At 39.9% G+C, this 25,581-nt stretch overlaps 1 protein-coding gene across 6 annotated transcripts in view; it reads left to right on the forward strand.

Moving 5' to 3' along the window:
* The window catches only part of grik4 (glutamate receptor, ionotropic, kainate 4), a 345,779-nt gene that overhangs the window by 284,887 nt on the left and 35,311 nt on the right, over positions 1-25,581 (forward strand). For all 6 annotated transcript variants that reach the window (XM_016670188.1, XM_007549419.2, XM_016670189.1 and 3 more), the window contains one exon: positions 21,407-21,514. In XM_016670188.1, coding sequence (XP_016525674.1) covers positions 21,407-21,514 — 108 coding nt within the window. The remainder of the gene's footprint in view (positions 1-21,406; positions 21,515-25,581) is intronic.

A 25,581-nucleotide genomic window follows, 5' to 3' on the forward strand; every position in this document is an offset into this window, starting at 1 on the left:
ACAAACACGATCAACACGAAATTCCAAAAATCAGCACGAGAGTTTGGAAAAAAAAATAAAAAAAATAAAGAAGAAAGCCTTCCTGTCTAGATTAACTGTTTCAGAAGAGAAAAATGGAAACCTGAACTTTCAGTAATTACATAAAGCCTGGAGCCAAGCTTAGTGAAGCTCATCTGTAGGATCTAATGAAGCTGGAACACACAAAAATATTTGTTTGTCCACTTTTGGCTGGTGAATCAAAATTCCCAGCTGCTTCTGTACTGACAGGCCTGTCAGCCAGCAGTGATGCTGAACTTGGCATGGCTTTGTCTGTGCCGTGGCCAAGACACCGCTGGCACCTGTAACCAGCAATAATCCGGAGAGAAGAGAAGGAATGAGGGAGGAGGACAAGAGGCTGACAAATAAATGAGATGGAAAATAGAGGCATTAAAAAAACTAAAAGCCTCAAGATTAAAAGCAGAACGTGTATATTTTGGTAATATCTGCTCCGATTTAGCTGTCACCGCGCTCAATATTAACGCCCGTGTTATTGTGACCTTCAACTCTTATTTCTCACTGGAATGAATAATCGCATCATTTATGGTGGAGCTGATTTTAATCCTCCGAATCCTGCACTATGTACTGAGCCCGATAATGGCGTGCAATAAAAGAGGAAGTATCTGCCCGTGTTTCAACATGGACACTTTTCTGAGGTGCTGCGCGCGCCAGATGGTCCAAACACCAGGGCTACACTGTAAAACAGCATCGTTCTAGGTAGCTACACAAATGGTTAATGTGACTCAACCTGTTTGTGGGGAACACAGACGGCTTTCTTCTTCACAGGAATATAAAAAGACCCAACGTTTCTCTAAAGCCTACCTGCGCTCTTCAAAGGAAATCACTCCTGTTTGCTGCTGGGGGAGCAGCGGAGTGACAGCGTCTGCCGCTTAATCTGCTCTGACGCTCGGTTCTGGCTGCTGCGTGAGCCGACGTTTGCCTCTGCATGCTCATCTGCACGCCTTCCTTTAGGTTTCAACGGTTACATGTGTGTGGGTCGAAACCACGCGTAAGCCTTCACGCAGCACTTGTGAGCATTTTCTACACATGACTGTAAATCCCACATTTGCTTGATCTGTTGTTTGATCTCTGATTGAGTTTACGTTGGAGGGAATGGGGGCTGCACAGCCTTTAAGACACAGATTAGCCTAAGAATTACCATGAGTCTTTGTGCGGATTGGGAACGATACGTGTAGCTTAAAGTTCTTTTGATTGGTGAACAGGATATTCTTTGGTTGGGGACAATTTGGTGCTGAATTCATTGCTTATTGAAACAAAGCTTCATTTCTCCAGATTTCTCCTGATTTCAATTAAAAGCAGTTATCTAATGCACCTTAAAGACAGTGCCTTACAAAAAGCATTCAAACCCAAAGCCACTAATATATTGGGATGTTATGCAATGGATTACAAACACTTGTGCAGTAGGAGATCAATTTTGGGAAAAAAAATCATAAAACTGTAGCATGCCTTTGCATTTACCCTCTTAACTCTGAAAGCCCTAAATAATATCAAGTGCATTTATTTAGGGCTCTATAAAGTCCTGTTTGTTGTTCTCTAATTTACAATGAGAATAAACATCATTACATTCAGTTTAGTACTTCATTTTTATTGTGAAACGCAGAGGAGGCTCAGTTTAGTTTTGAGGCTACTTTGCCGCTCTCAGTGACGTGAATTGGTGCAAGGCAAGACGAAGACTCATAAGCACTCAAAACACCAAGCTAAGAAAGCACTGCTGAGAAAAACATCGAGCCTTCCTCAAGTGGCTCTCCATGAGTCCAAATCTTAATCCGGTTGAGCATCTATGGAAAGATGTGAAAATTGCAGTGCTTAGACGCCGCCTTTCAAACCTGAGACAGCTTCAGCGGTTTGCACAGGAAGAGTGGGTCAAACTACCGGTTAGCAAACGCAGGCGTCACGCTGCGAAGTGCAGAGATCACTTTTTTTTTTTTTGACAGTGAGTGATGCAAAAGACACAATATTAAAAGAAGATACCACTTTAAAAAAACAATAGAAAAATGTATCATGTTTCTCTCAATTCTATATAACGCCGATTTGTATAATGAATAGATCAACTAGAGACGCTCACTTTGCTGTAAATTGTACCAACATATTTGTGTTTGTTTCTGTTTAACAAACATTTTCATCCGCGCTTAAATTTGCCACCATAGTGACAAAAGCGTTCCAGGCTCCCAGCAGCCGCCTGGCCTCTAGCTATGGACTCTCATTTTCTACATGAAGCTCATTGACAGGATCATGCTGACTAATAGAGGAAGCTGTAAAATGAGTAATTATTGCAGTTTGGATTAGGCAAGCTGTTTCCTGCGGAGGTGCTGGACTCTGTTACGGACCAATATGTTTGGCTGCAAAAGAGGATGCACTTGCAAATTAGAAGGGTTACCATCGTTATTGGTTTAATAGATTTTCACCACATTTTTTGTTTTCTCTTTTCGTTTCGTACTTGTCCGTAAATCATTACATTAACATATATGCATATCTGCCTGCTGCAGACCGGCTGCGCTCTGAAAACTCTCAGCCAGTTCCTGGTAAGAAAAGAGTCATTAATTAAGTCTATTAATGGAGGCACTTAATCACTCTTTCAGCACAGAAACCACCTGAGAGAGAAAGAGGGGAAGGGTTTAGAAAGAAATGTCTGAGTCTTGGATCCAGTTGGATGCTCGCTACATGTCTGCTAAGCAGGAAGCAGTTTAAGGCTATAAGTGGAGACACTGGCCAGAAGAGGGAAAGGTCAAAGGCCCACAGCAGCATGACAGAGAAAATTGCTCCCAATCATTGCTTCTTTGAAAGAGTCGATACACAGGGAAAGATTTGACTCAGAAAGTCCACCATATTGATAATATGTTATTTAAGCCTGTGAGGGTGACGACTATTAGACTTTGAAATGAGTTAAAGTGCCAAAGGAAGCGTACTTTAACTGACTTGGAATCAGTGTTTCTGTGCCACTTATCTCTTGAGGTTCTCATTTCTTTGAGTAATGCGGTGACAGGCGAAGTATTCAGATCCAGAAGTGCAAACATGGCAAACGCAAAACTCTGCCGGAGCAGTCCCAAAAGAAAAGCGTTTAAACATTTTACTGCAGCCGCAAAACTTTAAGTTTGCTTTGCTTAAAGTTGCTGTATGTAACTTTTTACATATTTGTTTAAACTATCACTCAATCATGACAGTATTGATTGGGAAAGATAATCTGTGAAAAAAAATCGAGCTTCTCCACCTCAACCCAGTGCTGCTACTACCCTCTGCAGATATACACCACTCCTGGTCAGAAGCAACCAATCACAACTGGGAGGAAGATCTTAGCACTGTCAATCATCCTCGTGTAAGCGCTGTTTATCTACTGTCATTGGTGGCCGTGACAACCAGCCTGAACGTTCATGACATGATTGACAGCACTGAGACATAATCACAAAATCACTCTTTGGTTCATGTTTTTAGGCAACAATTAAGTCAGAAAATTTCCTTTAGCGTCAAGTGTGAGTTTTCTGTACTCTGGAGGGATTTTTAGAGAACTATAAACCCTCCTTCAAGTCTTTATTGGTATTCTGAAATAAATAAAAAATCCCAATGTTTTAATATATGAATTGTTTATGAAGAGTAAAACTTGCTAAAGGTTTCAAATGTTAAAGAGGTGGTGATGCAACCCACCGTAAAGACTTGCCTAAGAAACTTTTGCAAGCAAAATATTCTCGTGCAACGAGTCAAACTGTGGATTTTATAAAAAGCGGTAAAATATATAAAACAGCTGAATTGTAAAGGCAACATATCTTGTTGGTTGATGGTTGGACAAAATGTATAGTGCATTTTCTAGTCATATTGACTTTACATCCACATTCACCCAATTGCACACAATGACTGGCAGACCGATCGGCCACTAGAGGTTACGTCTCTCGCACAGCAGCACGTCAATATGTGGCAGGAGGACGCTGGAATCGAACCAACGACTTTAAATTTGCTGGACGACTGCTCATCCCAACCAAGTCACATTCGCCCCTTGTGACCCGTTTTAGAGCTTAAATGGCTGACGGAGAGTACTGGGAAGTAGTGCAAGGTGTTCCCAGTTATTTTTTATGGGGAAACTTTAGGCATTTAAAACAAGTATAAAAGTTATAGCGCCCATTTGCCTCAGCAGCAGAAAATAAGAGGAGGACATTTTCCTTCCACTCCTCCATTCATTGTCTATACCAGCTTTTTATTGCAAGGGGGTAAGGGCAAGAGGGGGGCTATTTCCAGTGGTCATTGGGTAAGAGGCGGGGTACGCTCTGCACAGTGAGTTCTTAGCGTTAATGGCTTTAATAGGGAGAAAAACAATAAAATTTAATTATTGTTTAAAAGGGGCAATTGTCTAACTCGGATCTCTGGGCATAGGTCTGTCACCGTAACAAATTTTGCAGGACCATAAATTTTCCCAGAACTTATTGCGATAAACTATTACATTGTTGCGTTGAGAACATTTTCAACTCAGTAAAACAGTAGAAATGGCAACAAACAAAAACTGCAAGAGCACATTCTCAAAAATCCCCACCAAAAAAAAACCCAATTATAGCAAAATCTAGATTTATTTCATGTGACTGAGGTCAAACTGTTGTGTTCACAGCCAAACAGACTTTAAAAAGAAACTGGAAGAAGAGTTAAAAGGAAATGAACAATATTAAAAACAAAATCTAAGAAGTGGCAACAATTTTTCCAGAAGTTAATATAAACGACACTCTGTTATAATTATTATTCTTTTTAAAAAAGAAAGAAAGAAAATGTCTTTAATGAATTAATTAGAATTCATTAAATTATAATGAACATTTAAACACTGGAACTGGAAGACATTTGGAAGATCCAAAAATAAAGAAAACAACAGAAACAACAAATAAAATAAATTATGAAGTCTCTGTTAACAATTTTTATTTTATTTTATTTTTTATGTAATATTTGAGACCAAAACACCAGACTGAAAACTTTTATCATTCAGGTTTTGGTCAAATGAAAGAGAAAAAGAGGGAAAAAAAAGGCGCAAGTTTTTTTTTATTTATCACGTGATTAATTGACTTATTGTTTATTGTGACTTGCCTACATGGATGCATTGCTAATAACAGTATTAATATTTAAAGCTTATGCTGTCGTCATATGCTGTACTGCTAGTAATGAGCAGCTCCAAACGGTTTACTGACGTGCAGCTAGAATAAGTTAGCTTCACACCTTGTCTCTGGCAGAGTGAGTTTTAATGTAAACTTTCAGCTGTGATGTTTACGCTTGGTTCTCCAGGTGGTTTCCTCCTCACGCCGATGGTTTTGGAGAACACTAAGGAATCCACATCACGATTCTCTTCACATCGTGCCATTATGCACTGCTGCAAGAGAGGATATCTTAACTTCTGAACCTCTCATGAATGTGATTCACAGCCGGAGGTCACGCAGATATGGCGTAGCACCTGTGGGAGGGGAGAGTATGAAGGACGGGGTTTTATATTATCGTAATTTTATTTCTAATATGAGATGAACTCTCAAAATCTTGTGATCCCTGTGACGCATCTATTATCGTACAAGACAGGGCGCTGTTATTGCCGCTGATGCTTCAGTTGGGAGCGGCATGTTATTGTTGATGCTGCTGCAATATCAAGTTTGATATGATTTATAATAAATAAAATCAGTTTTAGGGTTTACAGTAAGCATTCTCTCCTGTTTTTATTAGAACTTCAATCATTTATTCTTCAAAAAAATGTAACGATCTTAGCAATTAAGAGGGAATAATCTATTTTCATACGTTTCAGCAAGCTGAAATGTGATTGTTAGACTGTAGTGCTAGTAAATTACGAGAAATAGAGCGGGAAGAAGATGCAGCATTAAGGGGAGAGTGCAGGCTGTAGCACATTTTCTAATATACTGGGCATTATTTATCTATTTCAAGTTTACAACTGGGGATCTGACAGAGTCAATAAAAGCTCAGAATAAAATCAAAGTGGGAAATTTGATCTTATAGGGGGTTTTTTTATAGTCTAGATGAGAAAAAGATCAAATATGGAAAGGATGTTGGCATTTAATTATCACATTGCCAAAGGAGGCATCCATCCATCCATCCATCCATCCATCCATCCATCCATCCATCCATCTATGAATGAATGCATAATGAATTTATGTATCTATACTTTTTAAAAATAAATTAGTTCTACGTATTCTGTTGTGAAAACTCATCTAGAAATCCTGGTGTCTTGCTGTTACACTTTTTGTCAAGTTGTGGAGCGTCTGCAACTTGAGTTTTTGTCATGAAATGATCAGTAAACTGCTTGTGGGGTCAAGCGTCGCTTTCGCCTTCATGATTCGGCGTCCAAATATTTGTTGTCAGATTGCCTTCGTGGCGAAGTTTACTTTCCAGGTGACCTTGTGTCAGGAATCTCCGAGAAAAAAGTCAAGTGGAAAAGCTCATCAAAAAGACTTTCTTTTATTATCTAAAGAAATGCGGCGTTTGCTGAATATCTAGCATGCACTTTGCCTTTCAGTGTTGTGAACACACACACACACACACATGCACAAACGGAAAATTGACATCACCTCAATTTGCATGAAATGATTTGAGCTATGTTATTTACACAAGACTTCCTCCAGTTAAAGGGTGAATGTGCTCGTTCAGTTCCTCTGCCTTTTCTGTTGGATTTATTTATTTCCTGTCAGGACAGCTCGTACCTTTATTACAGCAATCTGCTTCTTTTTTTATTTATTTTTTATTTTTTTTCCCTCCCTCTCCCCTTCACTTTGCTCCCAAACCGTCTGTGAGAACACCATTACTCTAGCTGCCGCTGTAGATGCAGATGTACTCGGGTCAATTTATATGCTGCAGCGAGAAAACAGATGAAAAAGACAGGTACAGCAAAGAAGGAGAGTCGGAGGGTAGTTGGAGGAGAGGAGTGGAGGTGGGGTGTGAACTCAGCAGGTTAACAAATTCAAGAAGATCTTGAGCCTTTCCCTAATATAGAAGCCTGATGTAGCTCAGCACGCCACAGCTTGGCTTGATCTCTTTCTTTGCCTCGGGCTTCAGCACAGATGATTAGGTCTTAACCAGGTCTGATAGACATACTGGATTTAAATACACAAGAGCTGCTACTCGAGTCTCTTCCCAGTGAGGTTAGGATATGTGTTGCGCCACAGAAACCAGTCCAGTTCAGTCATTAACAACTGTCTCTGGACTGTTGTTATTGTTGAGATTTGGTAATGAACTGCAAAAGTGTGAGCTTCACCAAACTGTCCTAGACGTCAGATCAAAACTGGAACAAGACTCCGGTGATTTTCTGGAGGGCAGTGTGTGTTAACATCAGCAAAGCAATGAGCAAACATAAGCCGGTACATCCACTACTGTGCTTGCTTGGAAGGGATCCAGACTCTTTGATTCAGCAGGAAGGAATTATCCACACTCCTCTAATGCTGGAAAGAAGAAGTGTTTTGTTGAAGTGGGTCGGACATGAACCTCCCTCCGTTTCTATATGGAAGTCAACACTCCTACATGTGTCTGTTTTTAATAATAATTGGATATTATGCTGAAGGTAGGATGAACGTTTCTCTGCAAAAATGGAAGAAGCCTCTATATTATGAACTTTAATTTGGTCTTTAGGGTGTTCTGTGCGCGATTAAATAAATCGTTCATGTGGAGTAAAGTTTGTGTTTATTTACCGTATTTTAGAGCGCACCAAACTATAAGTCGCATCAACAAAGTTTAAATTAAAAAAAATAAAAAATGGAAACGTACATATATAAGCCGCACTGTTCAAAACGTGGGGGAAAAGTAGCGGCTTATAGTCCGAAAGATACGGTACTCAATTTTGCTTTGTAATGCTGATGTCTAGTCCTGCTACGCACCACCATGTGACTAACCAGCTGTGTAATGAAATTGTGTTATGAAAGAAATAAACATGTTAAGAATTTGTAAACGAAATGGTAATTAACTTAATAATTGCATAGGGTTAGTACCTAAGAAACTAATAACTAAACAATAATATGAGTCCCAAAATGTCTGAGCAGTAGAATAAAAATAATAATAATACTAAGTAGGATAAAAACTAATCTAAAAGAGAAATACACCACTCAGATGAGCATCAAAGTCATACCTCTTAGCCTGGGAAGGGTTACTAAGACATTTCTAAGGCTTTTGGAGTCCAGGAAACAAAAGTGACAGCCAGTTATTTACAAAAGTATTAAACATTAGCAGACATTTCCAATATGTGCCATATTTTTTAAAATGGCCCTAAAAGGGAACCGATAAGGAGGTCAGAAAAGCATCTTCAGACCTCACTCAGAGACACTGGACAACAATGGCTTCCATGATAGAGTTCCAGGACAACAAAACCCCCTGCTGATCAAAAAACACCCAGGGAATCACACTTACCGAAAAATATTTTCAGGATCTCCAAGACTTTTAGTGGAACTTTGTAGGAGATGTTTTTCCCTGTTACATCTGGACTGAAACAAAGTATTGGAAAAATGGAAACATCATTCCAACAGTTAAACATGGTGGAAGTTTTTCTTTCTTGATTAATTAAATGCAATCTGCATAAAGAGTAAAAAAAATAAAATAAATAAGTGTTTATTCAGCTTAAAGCAGCTCAAATCATTCTTGGTTTAGCTGCAGAATTCATTGAAATTTGACTTGGTATAAAGCCCAAAAACGTACCTTTCAGCAGGACATTTTCAGCATGTTTTTGTTGACAGTGAGCTCATGCAACCATGACTGTATTGTTTCATCAGTGATTATAAGCTTCCCCTATACAGAAACAAAGAGTAATGAGTTAGTGGAAATGTGTAGTTTATAGCTCCACATGCACTAAAGCCACTGACTTATGATTGAAATGGCATTCATTCAAAGCAATCAGATTTTACCTCAAACTTTGGCAGTTTTAGAGGTTTGTTTTCAGTGATTTTTCTCAACAACATGACTGCACAAATTATGCATATGAAATATATTTCTGTAAGAAAATGTTCAGTTGCTAGAGCCCATACTGTTGCAAACGTAAAAAAAAAAAAAAAAGACAAATCCAAAGGTTTGACGAGAGCCTGAGCTCTACAATACTCAGGTCTCTTATAAAGGAATGTCATCTACCTGCCTTCATGGGAGAAGAATATGTGACGACATAAATTGTTTTTATTTTCCACTGTGCAGTGCAGCTGTTTTATTTGAATCATGCATAAAATTGTCCCTGAAAAGTTGCAAAGCCCGTTTGTGGATCACAATGAGGGGCTGCAAATTTGCTGGAAAGAAGTTTCATATTTCAATTTCGGTTCATCCATTCGCTTTATCTGTATCCCAGAAAATAATACAGAAAATCACATCAGAGCTGAACATCATGGTGTTTTTTTTTTTTCTTTTTCTTTTTCTGTCGTCTCATTTCCACAGGTCGCGCGTGCCTGTTTGTTAAAGCGTGTGTGTGTTTGTGTGTGGTTCATTTTTCGGGCCACTGGAACTGTGGCATGTCGCTTGCAGCGTGTCAGACCACGTTAAGTTTTGAAACTCAGCCACTAAACACACTTTCTCTCTTTTATTTCCACGCAGTGATTATATTGTGAGGTCTGAAGGCGCTCCTCTGCTTTTCTGAGAACTGTAAGCTGTGACGATTGTGCACAGACCCTCAAATTAATCGTGCGAATTCAATATAATAACAATAAAAAAAAAAGAAATTCATTCTTTGTTTTTTTTATACTTCTGATCAGACCTTGCTTTTTTTATGCTGCTTTAAATTTTGTGGTGAATCTGATGCTCTGTGTTCCCTGTAGATGGGTTTTATTTTTTCCATCTTATCACCATGTCAACCTTGTTTAGTAGAAATATCTCATGTAGGCGGCTGTTGTATGAAGTTTATTCAGAATTTAAAAGCTCTCTCTCTGAAGCCTGCATCAGTCGGACACAAAACTGTAGATTGGTTTATGAACGTCTCTGTCGCTGCCGGTTTACTGCATGCGTAGCTGTCTCTGTTATTAGCTAAATGTCCTGAGTGGTGCAGACAGCCCCGAAGGTCACAGAAGCTATGAATTCTGGAAGAAGAAAAAAAACACAACTTGTCTGCAAGCAAAAGACTCCAGTCATTTTTATTAGACTTCCTCTCATCTCTTTTTAATTTAATTTGCCCAAATATGTATGAAGACTGATCACGAGCCACGAATCCAATCCACTATGTAGCATTTGATGATTAGAACGTCTGGCCTGGTTTTTGTTTTATTCATTTTTTTAAGATCTGTCTACCATGTGCATTTGTGGACTTTATGAGCTAATTATGTCTGCCTTGGTTTTTATTTACGCTCAGACTGAAATGCAGATAAACATGGATTTGCCTTCAGGGGCGCAGCAGCTACTATCACTGTCAAGTTTGCAGATCAAATGATTTGACTTGAGCTTTTTTATTTTACTTCCGAAATATTTCCTAAACTTTTGTGTGCCTGTAAAAGATAATAAAAAACTACTTGGAGAGAGCATTGCAGCTAGCTGCTGCCAATCAAATACATTTGATTTTTATCAGTCATTAGCCATTGTGACAACGTCTTTGAAACTAGCAAAGTTTTAGATTGTGTCAGTAGGGAAAGACGTCAATTTGGCTTTAGGGCTCATTTTCAAACAAAATTCAATTCATCATCCTACAGGCAGAAAGATCATTCACTTTTCCCAGTCTGTAGGGAGCTTCCTGGCCAAAATGAACATAAAATGACAGTGAAACGCCGTCAGAACCGCAAACCAAACCAGTATGGCTTGTTTGGAAACCTAATTTTAAAAAAAATAAATGTGGCAGGAAAACATGAGTTTCCAAAGTTGCATCTAAAAGACCCACGACACATCTGAAACGATGTCTTTTGCACAAATTGAACCAAAGTAAAGTTGGCCATAATCCACAGACACGTGTTTGGAAAACACTAAGCTGTTCGCCAAACAAATTAAACGCGTCCGTTCACTGCCTCTTCTGCTCGTCTGAGTTACGATGTCACATGAGCCTCGTCGCCTTCTCCAAGGTTTGCATATTTAACTTTAACAAGTCAAATAAGAGATCAATCCAGCCCCTTCAAATCATCAGCCCTCCTAAAGATATCCCCCTGTGGTGAATCTACAAATGCATATTGAAATCCATATTGAATCTGTCAGAGCTCAGACTCACATCCACAGTCTGCACCGGTATCCTTTCTGTGCGTCTCATTTTCTCCTTTGTTTGGTCTCTCAGAGACGAGCAGTCCCCTCTCCTCTTTTGTTTTTCTCGCTTTGCACTTTGCAGGCTGGAGATGGGGAATAGATCAAAAGCAGAATGGATGAGCTGTTTTGCCAGATCCCCCCAGTCTTAAAGGATTTCAAGGCTGGGTGAGGCTGTGAATGTGTTCCTTGGCTGCGTGTGCATGTGTGTGTGTGTGTGTGTGTGTGTGTGTGTGTGTGTGTGTGTGTGTGTGTGTGTGTGTGTGTGTGTGTAATATGTATGTACATGCAAATTTATGTGTATCTGCCTGAGAGCCTCTGTTCCTTTGTGCCTACAAGTTTGCCTCTAAGTCTTAGTTTTTATCAGTCAGCACTGTGCACCCTCGAATGCCTTCCAAGACTCACCATGCGCCATATTTTAGCTGTCGAAGTAGCAAAGAGGATTTGTAACCCTATAGGCATTGTTTCATTTGCTGCTACTTCTAGGCATTATCTGCTCTCCAAAAATCTGCACAATTCCTAAAAAATATTCGTGTTTTCTATTTAAAGGCAGTTTATATTTACTGATCAACTGATTGCTTAAATTTACCGATGGGAAATACAATGTTTTGGCTTGATGTGCAGTACTCATCTTAAACCGTTACAATCTTAACAAAACATTTGCTGGGCTCACATGCGACTCTCTTGTTAATTTTCTAGATTAAACCATTAGCCAACACTGCTAGCTATTAGCCAGGACAGTTGGGCGATAAGTTCAGGTTCCAACGTTTTTTTTTAGGGAGTGCAAATTGTGTTAAAGTTTTGGTAAGCTGTTGCTCAGTGCTGTTGTTAAGCAAAAACTAACTCCTGTTGCAGCTCTAACTCTCCAGAAGAAGAAAAACGTTTCTGCTCATGCAGCTCTCGGTGGCTCCTCGGCGCGTTCTCGTTTTGAAGCTTTGGAGTCCAGAACCGATGGCAGAAATACAGGCTGGTGTTGTTTACGTTTCAAACTTTTTAAATGGTTTCCCCATCATTCTACGTGACTGACTTGCAATCTGCAGATCCAAGAGCTGTGACTAAGTCAAATAGAAAATATCAGGTTCAGCTGAATTCTACACAGCAGCATTGTGCCCAAGTCCCAGCCATCATGAATGCACAAAGGTGTGATGAGTTGCTAACTTTCTTTTAACCTGTTTCTAAGTCTTAGGTACAGAAACAAACCTGCCCTGAAAGGCGCAGACCTTTTTATCCCTTTGCCGTTAATAATCTGCAATATAGAACTGAATCAACATCTGACGTCTCTCTGTTTCTTTCCACTGTTATCTGTGATGTGTAAGGCCAGGTCAGAGGTTATGAAGATACCCCTGTGTAATAACTTTTCAGCAGCTTTATTATCAGCCTGTGAATTTTTAGCTTTAGTCTTGACCTCCTGTTTGATAGCTACAACTATCTCAAAACGGCTTAATAAATTAACAATAAAAACCACTGGCAGACGAAGTGAGTAAATCTTTTAATTCTTGTTGCATTCACTTCATAACTTATCTTAATGTTTTTTTTGTTGTTGTTTTTTTTTCCAGTCAGAGCAGGGATCCCATTGGCAGAGAGAATGCCTAATGTCACTGGACTCTACCAGCTGAGTCAAAATGAGAAAATCTTACCTGATTTATGTGTATTTCTTTTATGTGCCAGTAGTATAAATGTAAACTACCATCTGTGCTGCTGAGAACAGTCGGACCGAGCCAACTTCCATGACGTGAGCAAAACCTGGCCAGATCTAAATCCATCTGCTACAGCTGGACATCTTTATTCTTTAATGAACAGTATAAAAACACTCAAACATGGATTTGGTTTCTACAGAGAAGGTAACAGATTTGTTTAATGCAGCAGGTCTAAATGCTCTTTAGCCAGATCAGGTTCAAATTAAGAACTGAGGTAAAAACAGAGTTTTTAATTGACCAAGTAGTTAATCGGGTGAGTTTGAAGCCAGTGGTCTGCACTGAGACCTGGATCCAGCAGGAGCCAAAACAAACTCTTACATACATGCTGCAGATGTGAGTCGGTCCAATTACGGCAGCCATATGGAGATGAGTTCAGTAACTGCAGGTGGGCGGAAGATTTATCCCAGTTTTACCCCGTGTACAAACAAACGTAAAGACTCCCACGGAAATATATTTCAATTGTTATTATGAATGCTATTACCATCAGTTGTCACCTCATGTAAGAAAAATGTATGATTTTTGGTCACTATTTGATATGAGATATTCTAATATAAAATTTTGCTTCTCATTAGCTGTAAGCAGAAAATCATCATAATTCATGTCAGTCTGTGTGGATGTATGAGTCTGACCTTGCAAACATGATTTAGTGGAAATGACTGAGCTTTTTAATATTCTGATCTATTGAATATCACTGCACAACTCTGAAATTTTAGGAGTGTGTTACTCAAGTGGAGCATCAAAAGCTGCCAGCATCACAGATTCTGCATCAGTTTTTGGGTTGCACTTTGCAAAACAGACTTAAAATGGACGAGAAAACATTTCAGTATTGCAAAATCTCATTACATTACCATGTATTCTGACTGTTTTGTACAACGCCGAGGCTTCTTCTTTATGTATTTAAAATTTGATGAAGTTTATCATCTCTTTTTGGAGCTAATTTTATCTTCCTACTACTCCAAACTGCCCTCTCTACACGATCTGCTGCAGGGTACCGCCCCGAGCAAGATGTTTTACTGGAAGTATGTTGAAAAGTCAACTTACCGGTAACTTCTGTCAACATATGGATGCGAAATAAATGGTGAAACCAGTGAAGAAGTTTACTGGTATCTAAGGTTAAAAAGTTGTTTGGACTGATCAAACGGGCAACTCAAGCTTGACAAAATATTAAATGACAGGAGCAAATTCCAACAAACATCTTTTTTGGTGTTTGGTGGGGAAGTGTTCAGACTGATGTCAAATAGCGTTCTGCAATCTGATGGAGGGAGAAATAAGAAAACACTCCCATGCAGCATTGTAAATCCAAACAGATTGCTGCTGCTTCCACAACTTCAAATGTCTTTTATCATTAAGACTTCTGCACAGTCGACGAGTCCCTGTTTGGACATAGACTGGCATCATTAAAACACACGACCCTTGTAATGCTATTCTGAGAACAGCTTCGTTGCTGTCAGTGGTCTGTGTGTTTGTGTGTGTGGTCACACACACTGGTCCGAATCAAGCTGATTGTGAAGCCTTACAGATCTTTTCAGAAACTGTTTGGACCACGCAGTCCATCTCTATGCAAGTGATGAGCAGGGACTGTTACTGCCAGGGCAGCCATTGTTTGTCATGTTTTCTGCTGGGAATGCAACACTTGACGCGCCGCTTTGAAATCCTCCTCTGCAAGCCGGAAGACCTTTCCCTCAACTCAGAGCTGATGTTTCATGACAGACGTCGACTATCGCCATCGTTCGCCATAATGTCAAATAATGATCAAACTCACTTGCCTTGTTATTAGAGCTGCACACGTCACAGATGTGTTGTTGTTGTTGTTGTAATATCGATCTGTGTGTTATTGTGACAAAGTACTATCATGCTTTTACTAGGACCTAAATTTAGGCAGGAGGCAGGCAAGTTCGATTCAAAGTGGATGTTTAACGATATTAAAGGTGGACATAAAACAAAGGTTGAAAAAAATCACAGGGAAGGAGACGGAGATGGCAAGAATAGGATCTGAAAATGACCCAGGGAGCATTTGTAGTTGGAGAGGGAGGGATTTCAAGTAGCAGAAAAGGTGAGCGAAAGGAAGAAAAAGCAGGAATCAGAAGAATGAAAAAAATATGTACTAAAACCTACCAAAACCGAGAGGAATTCATGCTTTACACACCAACTAGACATTAAGCTTGTTAACTGGGTCTCAATGCCATATATCAACAGACCTAAAACAAAAGCAAGGGCCTAAAGAGAGCTTAAAGGGAGTTGGTCACATTTAATGACAGATGAGAAAGAAAGAGTTAAGGGAAACATGTATTTACTGCTGCTGGTCCAAGAAGCAGTCAGATAATTTAGCGAGGTTACATAGAGTGGAACGGGGGACAATCTAGACCAGCCCTTGAATTACGACCTCTGGAGTTTCTTTCTGTTGGTCGGCAGCAGAGTCACGACTATGCGCTCTCCTCAGTCCCTCTCGCTGTAATGGCCGGTCTTTTCCACCTACGCCACCACCTGTGTTTGTGTAGCTCCCGAAGTTTCCCCACAGCGTCGCCCTTATTAGTCTCATCGCTGCTGGCGATGAGTCACAGCAGAGAGCGTTTCTGCTAAAAAGTTAGCCCTTCATCCCACTCACTGCGCCGTAGAGAAAACGTACGCAGCAGCAGCTGCACACACACTGTGGTTCACTTGAAAAATGCTCTCACTCTGAGGGAAAGCGAGTCTTGTTTTCCTTGGTTAGATGTTCGTTAAACTGGTGGTGACTGGCGCACGTTGTCTTCACGCACATGAGGCCGTCATGACACAAGTGAGAGTTTTTCCTCAGAGGCTGGTGAGGCTACTTTACTTCAGCTGCGCAGACAGCAGCCACCCAAGCGTTAAGCCGCCGCATATTTCCGTCTCGACTCGAACTCATTTACGTCCCTGTGACACCTGAATGCCTTGGCTTCACTGTAAGTGGGGCGTGTGACATTATGCTCGATAATGGTAGCTGTTGCTTTCCCCACGTATGATGGATGCGCCTGTCACAGTACAATGCTGCTACACCGTATTGGATACAACGTTTGTCTGACAGACGGAAAAAAGAAAAAATCAGCCAATCCTGACGCTTCAGTGGTCAACCGCCTTAATCTTTTCCTCATGCTGTAATTCCGGTTGCAGAATGAACCCGGGGTAATCCCTCACAGGGCGCCGTTCCACTTGTTGTCACTCTCGCCGTCTCACTTGCTGTCTCTTTCTGTTTCTTGTGCATGTGTCTTCTCCTTGCACGTATTTCCCATCCGCATTGCCCACAAACTTTCTCTCTCTGTTGTTCTGCTGCTTTCTTTTGTTCTCTCCGCCCTATGTTCTGTCCATCTAACTGACTGCTCCATATAGTTTGTCATTGATTTGCTTTCCATTTGCCAGCCTCACCACACCTACTCAGTGTGTGACTGACGTTCGTCTTGCATCCATCTGCTCCTCTTTTCTTTTTGGTTGTGCTCCTCTGTTTTCTTTCCCCTCTTAAAAAGTCTGTTTCTCTGGAGACCAAATGGTTCTAAACTCTGGGCTGAATCGGGCTCCTCAATGCACAGTAATTGTCTTTTCTCTGCAGAAGATAACACTGCCTTGTTTTTGTTTGTTTTTTTCAAAGAGATTTTAACGTTTAAGCACTTTGTGTAGTGGCAAGTTATGTCCTCACTCCTAAGGCATCGCTTAATACCTTGTTGTCAACCTCAGCTTTCAAACGAATGAGCACATTTGCTGAGATTGAGACTGTCTAGCCGCATTAAACATATAAAAACAAATAAAAGGATTTATTAAAAGCCAAACATCAATCTTTTCTTGACAACACAATAGCTAGTTTATGTGCCGTAAGCTTAATTGTGGTTTTTATGTCCGATCAAGGCAGGCATGTTTTTCCTGTGTAGATAACGGCCTCATTTTTAAATGTGGTTTTAGATCTGGGGAGTGACAACCTTTCGCAGCCTTTAATTTTGTCGTGGACATGGCGCACTTACACAGGATATTTATTATTTTTGCAGTTTCTTCTTGTTTTTGTGGTTGTTCCGTTTGGGTTTTTGAAACCTCCTAAACAGTTAAATATCTATCAAATGTATTTTTTAAGTATTTTGTATGAGTAGCCTTGGAAAAAAAAAAAAGCAAAAACAAACAAACATTTGGTATGTGACAAAATATGAGTACAGCAAAGTCAACACAGCTGCTTTGAAAGCTTCCTGCCACATGCCTCCTTGTAATTTAAACCTGGCCTTGAGAAACTGACACAGAGTGATTCTGCTCTGACATAAATGTTCCTACTGATGCAGCTCGGTGACGCAGTATGCGCATCGATTGAATGGAAAAGCACTAATCACGCTCCAACCCAAACAGACTCACCTCCACCAACCTTCTCGCCTGCTCTCTTTGAGCATCTGCCGCTTGCGTCAGAGACACTACAGGCTTTTACTCAGCTGCAGCGTTTGACGCCCCGGTGAAAACGGTTCTCTGTTTGAAAGTACGCAGCTTCCTCTCTGTGTGACAGAAGCAGGAGTCAAATAGAGCCTCTGCTGGAGCTGTGATTGTAATAACCTTTGTTTCATGGGATGGTATGTTGTTTCTGCCTCACCGAGATTGACGTGACACAGTAGGATTCGCTTCACGTTACAAGTTACACAGTCTGCACCATTACTGCTGAGTGTGCTTCAAAGACAATGACAGAAGATTACAGATGTTTCATCTGAGCCGTTTGATTAATGGCAGACTGTGCGGCTCACTGATAAATGTTTCATCAGCTTAATTAGCGTTTTATAGTTTGTCAGTTCAGCTTTTAGACTACTCGCTGTCATCCTTTCATCATATTTGTGCTCCAATATGTAGTGATTATCCGCACACTTTATTGCTTTTTGATTCATAAACAACGAGACGCCTCAGCACAAAGACGCAAAAAGTATTACGGCCCCATAAACTTTTTCTCATTTTCCCACAATGTAAGCACCATTAAATGCTCTTAAAAATAAACATCTAACAAGTACATACTGATTCCCCCTCTAATCTGATGATGATACATAAAATCCAGTGCAACCAATTATCCACTGAAGTAATCAAAAAAGAGTTCTCCTTTGCCGTTCAACAATCTGAGGTTTGTTAGAGAGCATCGGTGAGCAAACAGCATCATGAAGATCAAGGAACCCAGCAAACATGGCAGGGAGAACATGTTAGATACATTTAAAATTGGGTTAAAGTAGTCTCATATAAAATATCACAAAGTCTGAACTCTGCATGGAGCCTGTTACGTCCATCATCTGAAAATGAAGAGCATGGGGACTTCAAACTCACCAACGCACTGATATGATCGGTGTTAATCAGAGAAACAGCCAAGAGGCCCACGGTGACTCTGGAGGAGCTACAATCCCAAGTTCAGGCAGGAAAAACACTCAGGAGGGGGATACATGTTATTGGTCGTAAGTTTGCTACACCCCTGTAGGGCATACAGCAAACAGGTGGAGTGGTAAATGGCCTGTACCTGCGTAGCACTTTATCCAGTCCAGAGGACGCAAAAGCGCTTTCATTCATTCACCCATTCACTCACTGCAGTCACAGTTTACCGTCAAACTCCTACCTCCTCCTCCACTGTCGCCACTAGAAGAAGGATCAAAACAAACTTTGATTTCTTGTTTCCACTGACTTGTAAAACACTCTGTCCCAAGAAGTACCGTCCATCCACCTGAAGACATGGCTGTAGAGTATCATGTTGTGGAGATGTCGGAAAACTGTTCCAAGGTAGTGGAAATTTTGCAGGAGCTGAGACAAACAGCCAGATGAAAGCTTAATTGCATATTAGAATAGCCCAGTCAAAGTCCAGACTTCAACCCAAAGCAATAATTTGTGGCACAACTTAAAAATTGTTGTGCACAGACATTTTTCATCCAACTTGCCTGATGTTCAGCTGTCTTGCAAAAGAAAAAATGGAGGAGCAAATTTAGTGTTGAGATGTGAAAAGCTGATAGAAATACTCAAACAGATTTGCAGCTGTAATCACAGGAGAAGCTCTGAATACATCCTGCTGCTCTTGTTCTTTCAGCTCCCTGTGTTTTCACGTCATTTTCGACTTTTAATTGCATGTCTCTTATTTTTCACTTCTTCTTCTCTTGCTATAACATGAATTGTCCTTCGGGGACACAAATAAAGCTGAATCTAAATATCAAATTAAATCTTAAATTAAAATTTTATGCTGTTCCATCACTTTAAGTTTGAGGTCTTGATGCGCCAAAATGTGAAAGTTTTTTCTTTTTTTCAGGATATTCACTTTCTTGCAAGCCACTGCTTTTTGCATGATGCTTTGATTCAAAGTAATGGTTAAAGTATGAAAAGTTTCCAGTCTTTGGGAAACAACTTTTCTTCGCCGAAGCATCTGAAGAACATTAGATCTCTTATTAATGCGCATCTCGAACAAGGGTGACGAGCGGGCTACCATGGGGTCAGCTCTCTCTCCCTCATCGCTCTGACTCTCCACCCACTCGTCTCTGGCTGGAGTCGAGGTGCCACCTCATCCCATTAGCCTCTCAGTCACCCTCATGCTCAGGCTTTCATGTCACCTGCTGCGCCAAGCCAAGCTAAAGACTCCCCACCTCCCACCACCTCCGCAGGCTCTGGCAGCTGATTGTGTACACTGATTGTGCAACGGCATATTTCACTGGCCGCTTTTTTTGACCATACTGCTGTATATACGCTCACATTTTCTCACTCCCCGGCCTCCTCTCTCTCATTCCCACTCCTTCTCTTTCTCTCTCTTTGCCTCTTGAGGCAATCAGTGGCAGGGTGTGCAAAGAGTTGAGGGAGGTTTGAGGAGCGGTGTAGTCTGTTTGTGTGAGCAAGGTGCTGTTTTTTTCCCCCCAACGAGTGCACCACAGGAAATGGAAGGCAGGATCTTTTTGATCATGCTCTCTCAAAGGAAATCTTTGATTCTGGGAGCTGTCTCTTCCTCCCCCCCGGCCCCCTCTTTTTCCTCCTTTTGATATCGCTCACATCAGAATTCATCATCAGCGTTGGAAAAGTGGTTAAATGGCGTCCAAATCCAACGCGGATCAACATGAATGGGCCGAAATCTCCCGGCACTTTCAGCAGTTTAGCCGTGAAACAAACTGTGACCATGTTTTTTAATAACACTTCAATCATTGGTGGTTTAACACCGTCTCTGGCCCGACTCCAGACACTGAAACTTTCTAAGTAAATGGGGAAGCGGTCTCGTGAATCAAGAGTAACTGATACCATCTTCAAGTCTAATATAGATAATATGTTTTATGTTCATTATCTTCACTTATTCATAAACTTCGAGCGTTGATTATTATGATAAACGTTTTCTTTTTAATTATGAAAAGCAGAGACAAAGGTGTGTTTTTTTTGTTGTTTTTTTTTCAAGCTGTTGGAAGATTACAGACAATATGTTTTTTTTTATGTTATGTTCTGAAAAGTGCTGCATTTTGGGGGTTTTGAGGCAATAACTTCCACAGTAATAGTAAGTATTATTGCATTTCACAAAGTTTGAAGATAGTCTTTACAGATTGACTTTTGACTGGAGATTTAAAAAAAAATGTTCCACAAAACCAAAAAAATAAATAAATAAATAAAATTCACACGTTTAAATGCTTTGTTGGTCTTTTGTTTGTCTTTGGGTAAAAACTCCAGTGACAGTTTCAGTTTCTGTAAGCAACAGATACTGAACTTGCATGTTTCTGCACCAGCTGCATAAATAATTATAGTATGCAATGCTTACAGAACCCTAACACTTCATCGTATGAACTATTTCGAAAGTTACAAGTGAATTTTAAATCACCCTACTTTGCATCCATCGTACTTGGAAACAAACCATGTGCAGAAATGGCATCTATCTATCAATACAGATCAGATCAAAGCTTTTAAAAAGTTGTCTTTTTTTTGTACACCATGACTGTAAATCTGTAACAGATTTGCATGAAAAATTATTCTTAAAATTAAAATCTTTGAAAAGATCAAGTAAAATCTAAGTAAATAAAACAAAAACAAAAAAATAGACATACACATAAAAGCTGCATGGCTTAAAGTATGTTGGATTTATAAGCCTGAGCTGCATAAATGAATGAAACGGGAGATGTGAATGACAGACAGAGCCAGGATGCACGTTAAGACGCTCTGTGAGGTAGAGGTGTTAAGTTCCACTCGAGCTGTGCAGAGAGTCTGGCTCTGCACCGCAGGATTTGCGGGTAATTGCTTTAATGAATGCATCCTGTTGCCTCTGATTGAACACATGCCCTGTGCACATGCCTCCATGAGCCAGGCACGTTATTTTTATTTCCTCCGGCGTTTCTTTCCGAGTTTCCCTGACGCCTCACCTCACGCCGCAGAGATCTCCCGCCTTGTTTGAAGGTCACACCGATTCTCCGATAGTGAGAAGGGAGAAAATTAAGCGCAGATTGTTTGTGTTGGCCTTTCCCAGCTGATGGACTTGGTGACTGATTCTCTGTTTGTATGCGTGCGTGCATGTGTGTGTGTGTGTGCGTGTGTGCGTGTGCGTGCGTGTGTGTGTCGCTTTGTAGATTGGCCTGTGGCACTCTGAAGATGGACTGTCCATGGAGAGAACTCTTCCATCAATCAACGTGACAGACACCCTCTTCAACACAACTCTTACAATCACAACAATACTGGTAAGGGCCCGTATGCACGGGCAGAGTGACACACATGCATCGGTTGTTCGTGTCTTTTCTGTTTGCCCAAGTCCCTGGCTGTTCTGCATGTGGCTGACATCCTGCTGTCGACAGAATATTACCATATCAAAAACCCATTTTGTGTTTTCAGATCCAAACTCAGCCCTCCTGGGATCAGAGGAACTGTGGCTGCTCTATTGTTTGTAACTCGAGTACCTTAGATGAGGCTGTATCACAGTGTGTCGGCAGAAGCTAATAATTTACCACGTCAACCATCTTCAGCCTTTGTTGGGAGTCGCTTTGTGCCTCTGTCTCTTTGACATTACGTCTCGTGTTTAATATTTATGCAATTTCACTTCGGTTTATGTCTTCGGTATTGTGTGAATTTCTTCAAATTTATTTTCGGCAGTTTTGCATTTGGTGTGAGTTGATTTTCACTAGATAGAAGGATATGAACTACCATTGAAAGTATTTTTTTAATCAGCTTCACACAACAGTGCACGTCAAAAAGGAACTTCACTCATTATATCTTCGTTACAAGTTCTTGCAATTTTCTAAACGATTCCCCCGTGAGTGTAAATCCGGAACAATTTACCAATTTTCCTGCGAAGATTAAGCTTTTTATTACCTCGTTTCTAAAATAAATTTGGATAATGTGAAACATAGCAATAAAACAAGAAACGTTCAGCTTGCAGGAGCTAAGTTTGAAATGACAAAGACAACATATGAAATACTGGCACTTACATGCTGTTTTTTGGTAAGTATGCACATTCCAGGTCCGTTTTTGGAATAGTAGCACTTATTGCTGCAGCTTTTCCCCCCATTTTTATTTATTTGTGTGAAAACTGAAGAGCTGTAGGCTACCTCATCTGCATGTTTTATTTTATCGTGCACCAAATGTTTTCAGCAACTGTTGGATTTTTCCAGTTGTAAAATGTGTTAAATGTAGCTTGGTATTGTCATTCAGGATATCTGAAGAATAAAAAAAAATCACATATGTTGCTCCCAAACCTGTATATATTTCAACATTAATGGCAGCTTCACTGAGGTGAAAACTATGCAAACCTTGTGCACTTTTGCTCCATCACTGATTCTTACTGTTGACTACTTGCCAGATGGTCTCCCTCGTCTTTTGCCTGGAGGATGTCCATGTTTTTCCCACATCTGTGATTTCCAAAAAGTTTCAAGTTTAGATTTTTTTTTGTTTGTCACACCACAGAGCAGCTTTCCTCTTTAGATTAGTTTCATTTGAAGTGGCCTCAGCTCCAAAGAAAAAATTGCAAACGTTTAAGTGGTGATCATAGTTATCCAGTTTTTTTGTTGTTGTTTTTTTTCCCTAACACATAGATGATGGTTCATCACTATGCTTCAGAGTAGAAAAAAAAAAAACTTTGGGCAGTTTTAAACCAATTTTATTCAGTCTCCTTTGACGTTGTCTCTGCTTTCCATGCCAATAATTTGACCCATGTTTAAAAAAAATCCAACCTCTTTTCCACAACTAGGATGTGGCTGTTTAAGAAACGAGACGTTTCTCATTGCATCAGTTGGGGATAAATAACTTGTTGGCAAGTGGAAGACCATTTCATTCAGTAACTATCCAATAGGATAGATATCCAATCTCATACCAGGCAATGCATCTCATTGTGATGAAACCTTTCGATAATGGTACTTTTAATGAATGCATTGACAACCACTGCGCTAAAGAATTTACATTTCTAATTCAAAATTTTCAGATTATTTCCAGTTTTATGTATTGGCATTATAAAACTCTAAACCAATGCATTTACAGAGAGAGTAGGCAGAGGCAAAGTCTGTAGCACGAGGAAGATGATCAAGAAAAGAAATAGTTATGGTAAAACCTGGAACAGTTTAAGCGCTAAAGAGCTGAACGGGAAGAGAAAAAGAAAAGCAGGCAAGAAGGTGGATATTGTAACTTTACAGGAATTGAGAGAAAAGCAGGAGTTACAGCAGGGCCGGTTGAATAGGCAGATAAGTCACGCCTGGAGACATGTATGAAATAGGCTAAACTACAGAGTGCATGTTGGCATGACATTTAACATGTAACCTTTTGTCTGTTCATATTTTTAAACCCAAATGTCTCTAGTGGGGTAGCAAAAATCCTGCCATTTTTCTTTCTTTCTGCCTTAATCCCTTTGGGAGTCAAACTGTATAAAGTTTTGACCTTTTTTCATGACTTTTTTTTTTTTTCAGTTCACTGTACTGAACTGAAAAACTGTTCAGGTGTCCTGGCATTTCTGTTAATCCTTTTCTCAAGTGGTTGTTGATTAAACAACTTAGCTTCAAGCTTCTTGCAGCTTTTTTATTGAGCTTTCTGACACAATAAAAACAAACATGTAAATGAGTGTCTACAGCTTTGGATTAATACCTTTTTCTTTGTCAAGTTAGAATCTGGTCAGAGGCACAAAACGCTCTAGGACAGGTTTTCTTAAGGAATCACTTTTTGTCTGACTGATTCTTTTTACTGTTGACTTGAATTGTTGCCCAGCTGCCCTGGGAAGGTAAGAGCCAGGTGATGAGCAGTGTCTGACTTCACTAAATATTGGTTCAAGGAGTTCAAGCCAAGAAGATCCATGACCATATGGCTATTCTACCAAAAAAGGAAAAAAAAAAACTGTTTGGTGGAAAGTGTTGACAATGATTTACCTTCTAAATGGTTCTGTCTTTGAAGCTCCACCTACGTGAGTGTTGAGTGTTTGGTTGCCTCTTTTACCAAAGCCGTTCTTCACTGATCACTGAGTAGTCGAGCAGTCAGGTTTACAGAAGGTTTGGTTGTCACAAACCTTTTCAGGGCGTTCATTACTGCCTAAAAAGGTTTCTTTATGTTTCAGAGACTTGTGCTTTGACACGATATAGTTTTGAAGGTCAACAGCCCATTAGTTTGATTACCTGATTTCTGTTCCTTAGACACGTCTGTTCGCTTCTGAATTATGAAACTTAATTTACTCTCTAGGTGGTAGAAATGTCAAGTTTTATGTTAAATTTTCAAAAATGTCAACTAAACTTTGTTTTGTTTTATTATTCACTTTAGTGAATGGAAATAATAACCCAATTTTAGCATAGCTTTGTGAGAAATGTGGAGAAAATGAAATACTTACCAGATGCTTCTGTCTAAAGACCTCAACGAACTTTGTGTTTTGGCTTTAGGCAATAAGCAAAAAAAGGATTTTTGGATTTTACTAATGACTTTTTAAGACAAAAAGGTGCTGTAATCAGGTAACATTAGAACTAATCGGTGTGGCCATTAAAGGAAACATCACATGAGGCATAAACCCATTATCCCACCGAGAGGTTTCATCATTACTAGTCTCATGGTGTTTTGGTGGCTGGACAGAACTGAAGAAATGATGGATGGTGTTTGCAACACTTCAAAAGATACAAATTATTCCCCTAAACTTGTTTGTTGTGGTTGAAATGCCTTAAAAGGCTTCAGGGTTGTTCAGATTCAGATCACCGAGAAGAAGAAATGTTGAACTTAAATGAAAAACTTTCAACAAAATATACTTGCAGCATTTGCCTCCTCATAGAGCTCTATTTTCCATTTTAGTTTTTGTTTCACATATAGGAATATATTTTAATAAACATATAAAAATATGGAAAGTTGCTTTCAAGTGATGATTTTATTCATTAATGGAGAAAAACTGTTCATCTGGCCCCATGTGAAACAGTAATCCTCCCCCCAACACTTCTTTGAAATTGAACTCTGCTGTCAAAAAATGTGGTTAATTAAATACTCATTTTCAGGCCACAAAAATGTGATTACTGCTATACATTGTGTAATCAATAAATCACATAAACAGACCCAGTCTGACAACACAAAGTACAATAAGATCCCAATCTAAAGAAACTTGAGAACAGATTACCGTATTTTCCGGACTATACAGCGCACCTCACTATAAGACGCACTCAAAGCTTTTGTTAAAAAAAGAAACAAACAAAACAACACCTGGAAACGTACATATATAAGCCGCACTGGGCTACGCTGGTGTCTCCGCCACTCTCTGTTTTCCACAAGGACTTAATAAATCTGCTATTAAGGATGCAGCCCT

This window comes from Poecilia formosa, unplaced genomic scaffold (assembly GCF_000485575.1).
Source record: "Poecilia formosa unplaced genomic scaffold, Poecilia_formosa-5.1.2 Scaffold31, whole genome shotgun sequence".
Lineage (NCBI taxonomy): Eukaryota > Metazoa > Chordata > Actinopteri > Cyprinodontiformes > Poeciliidae > Poecilia > Poecilia formosa.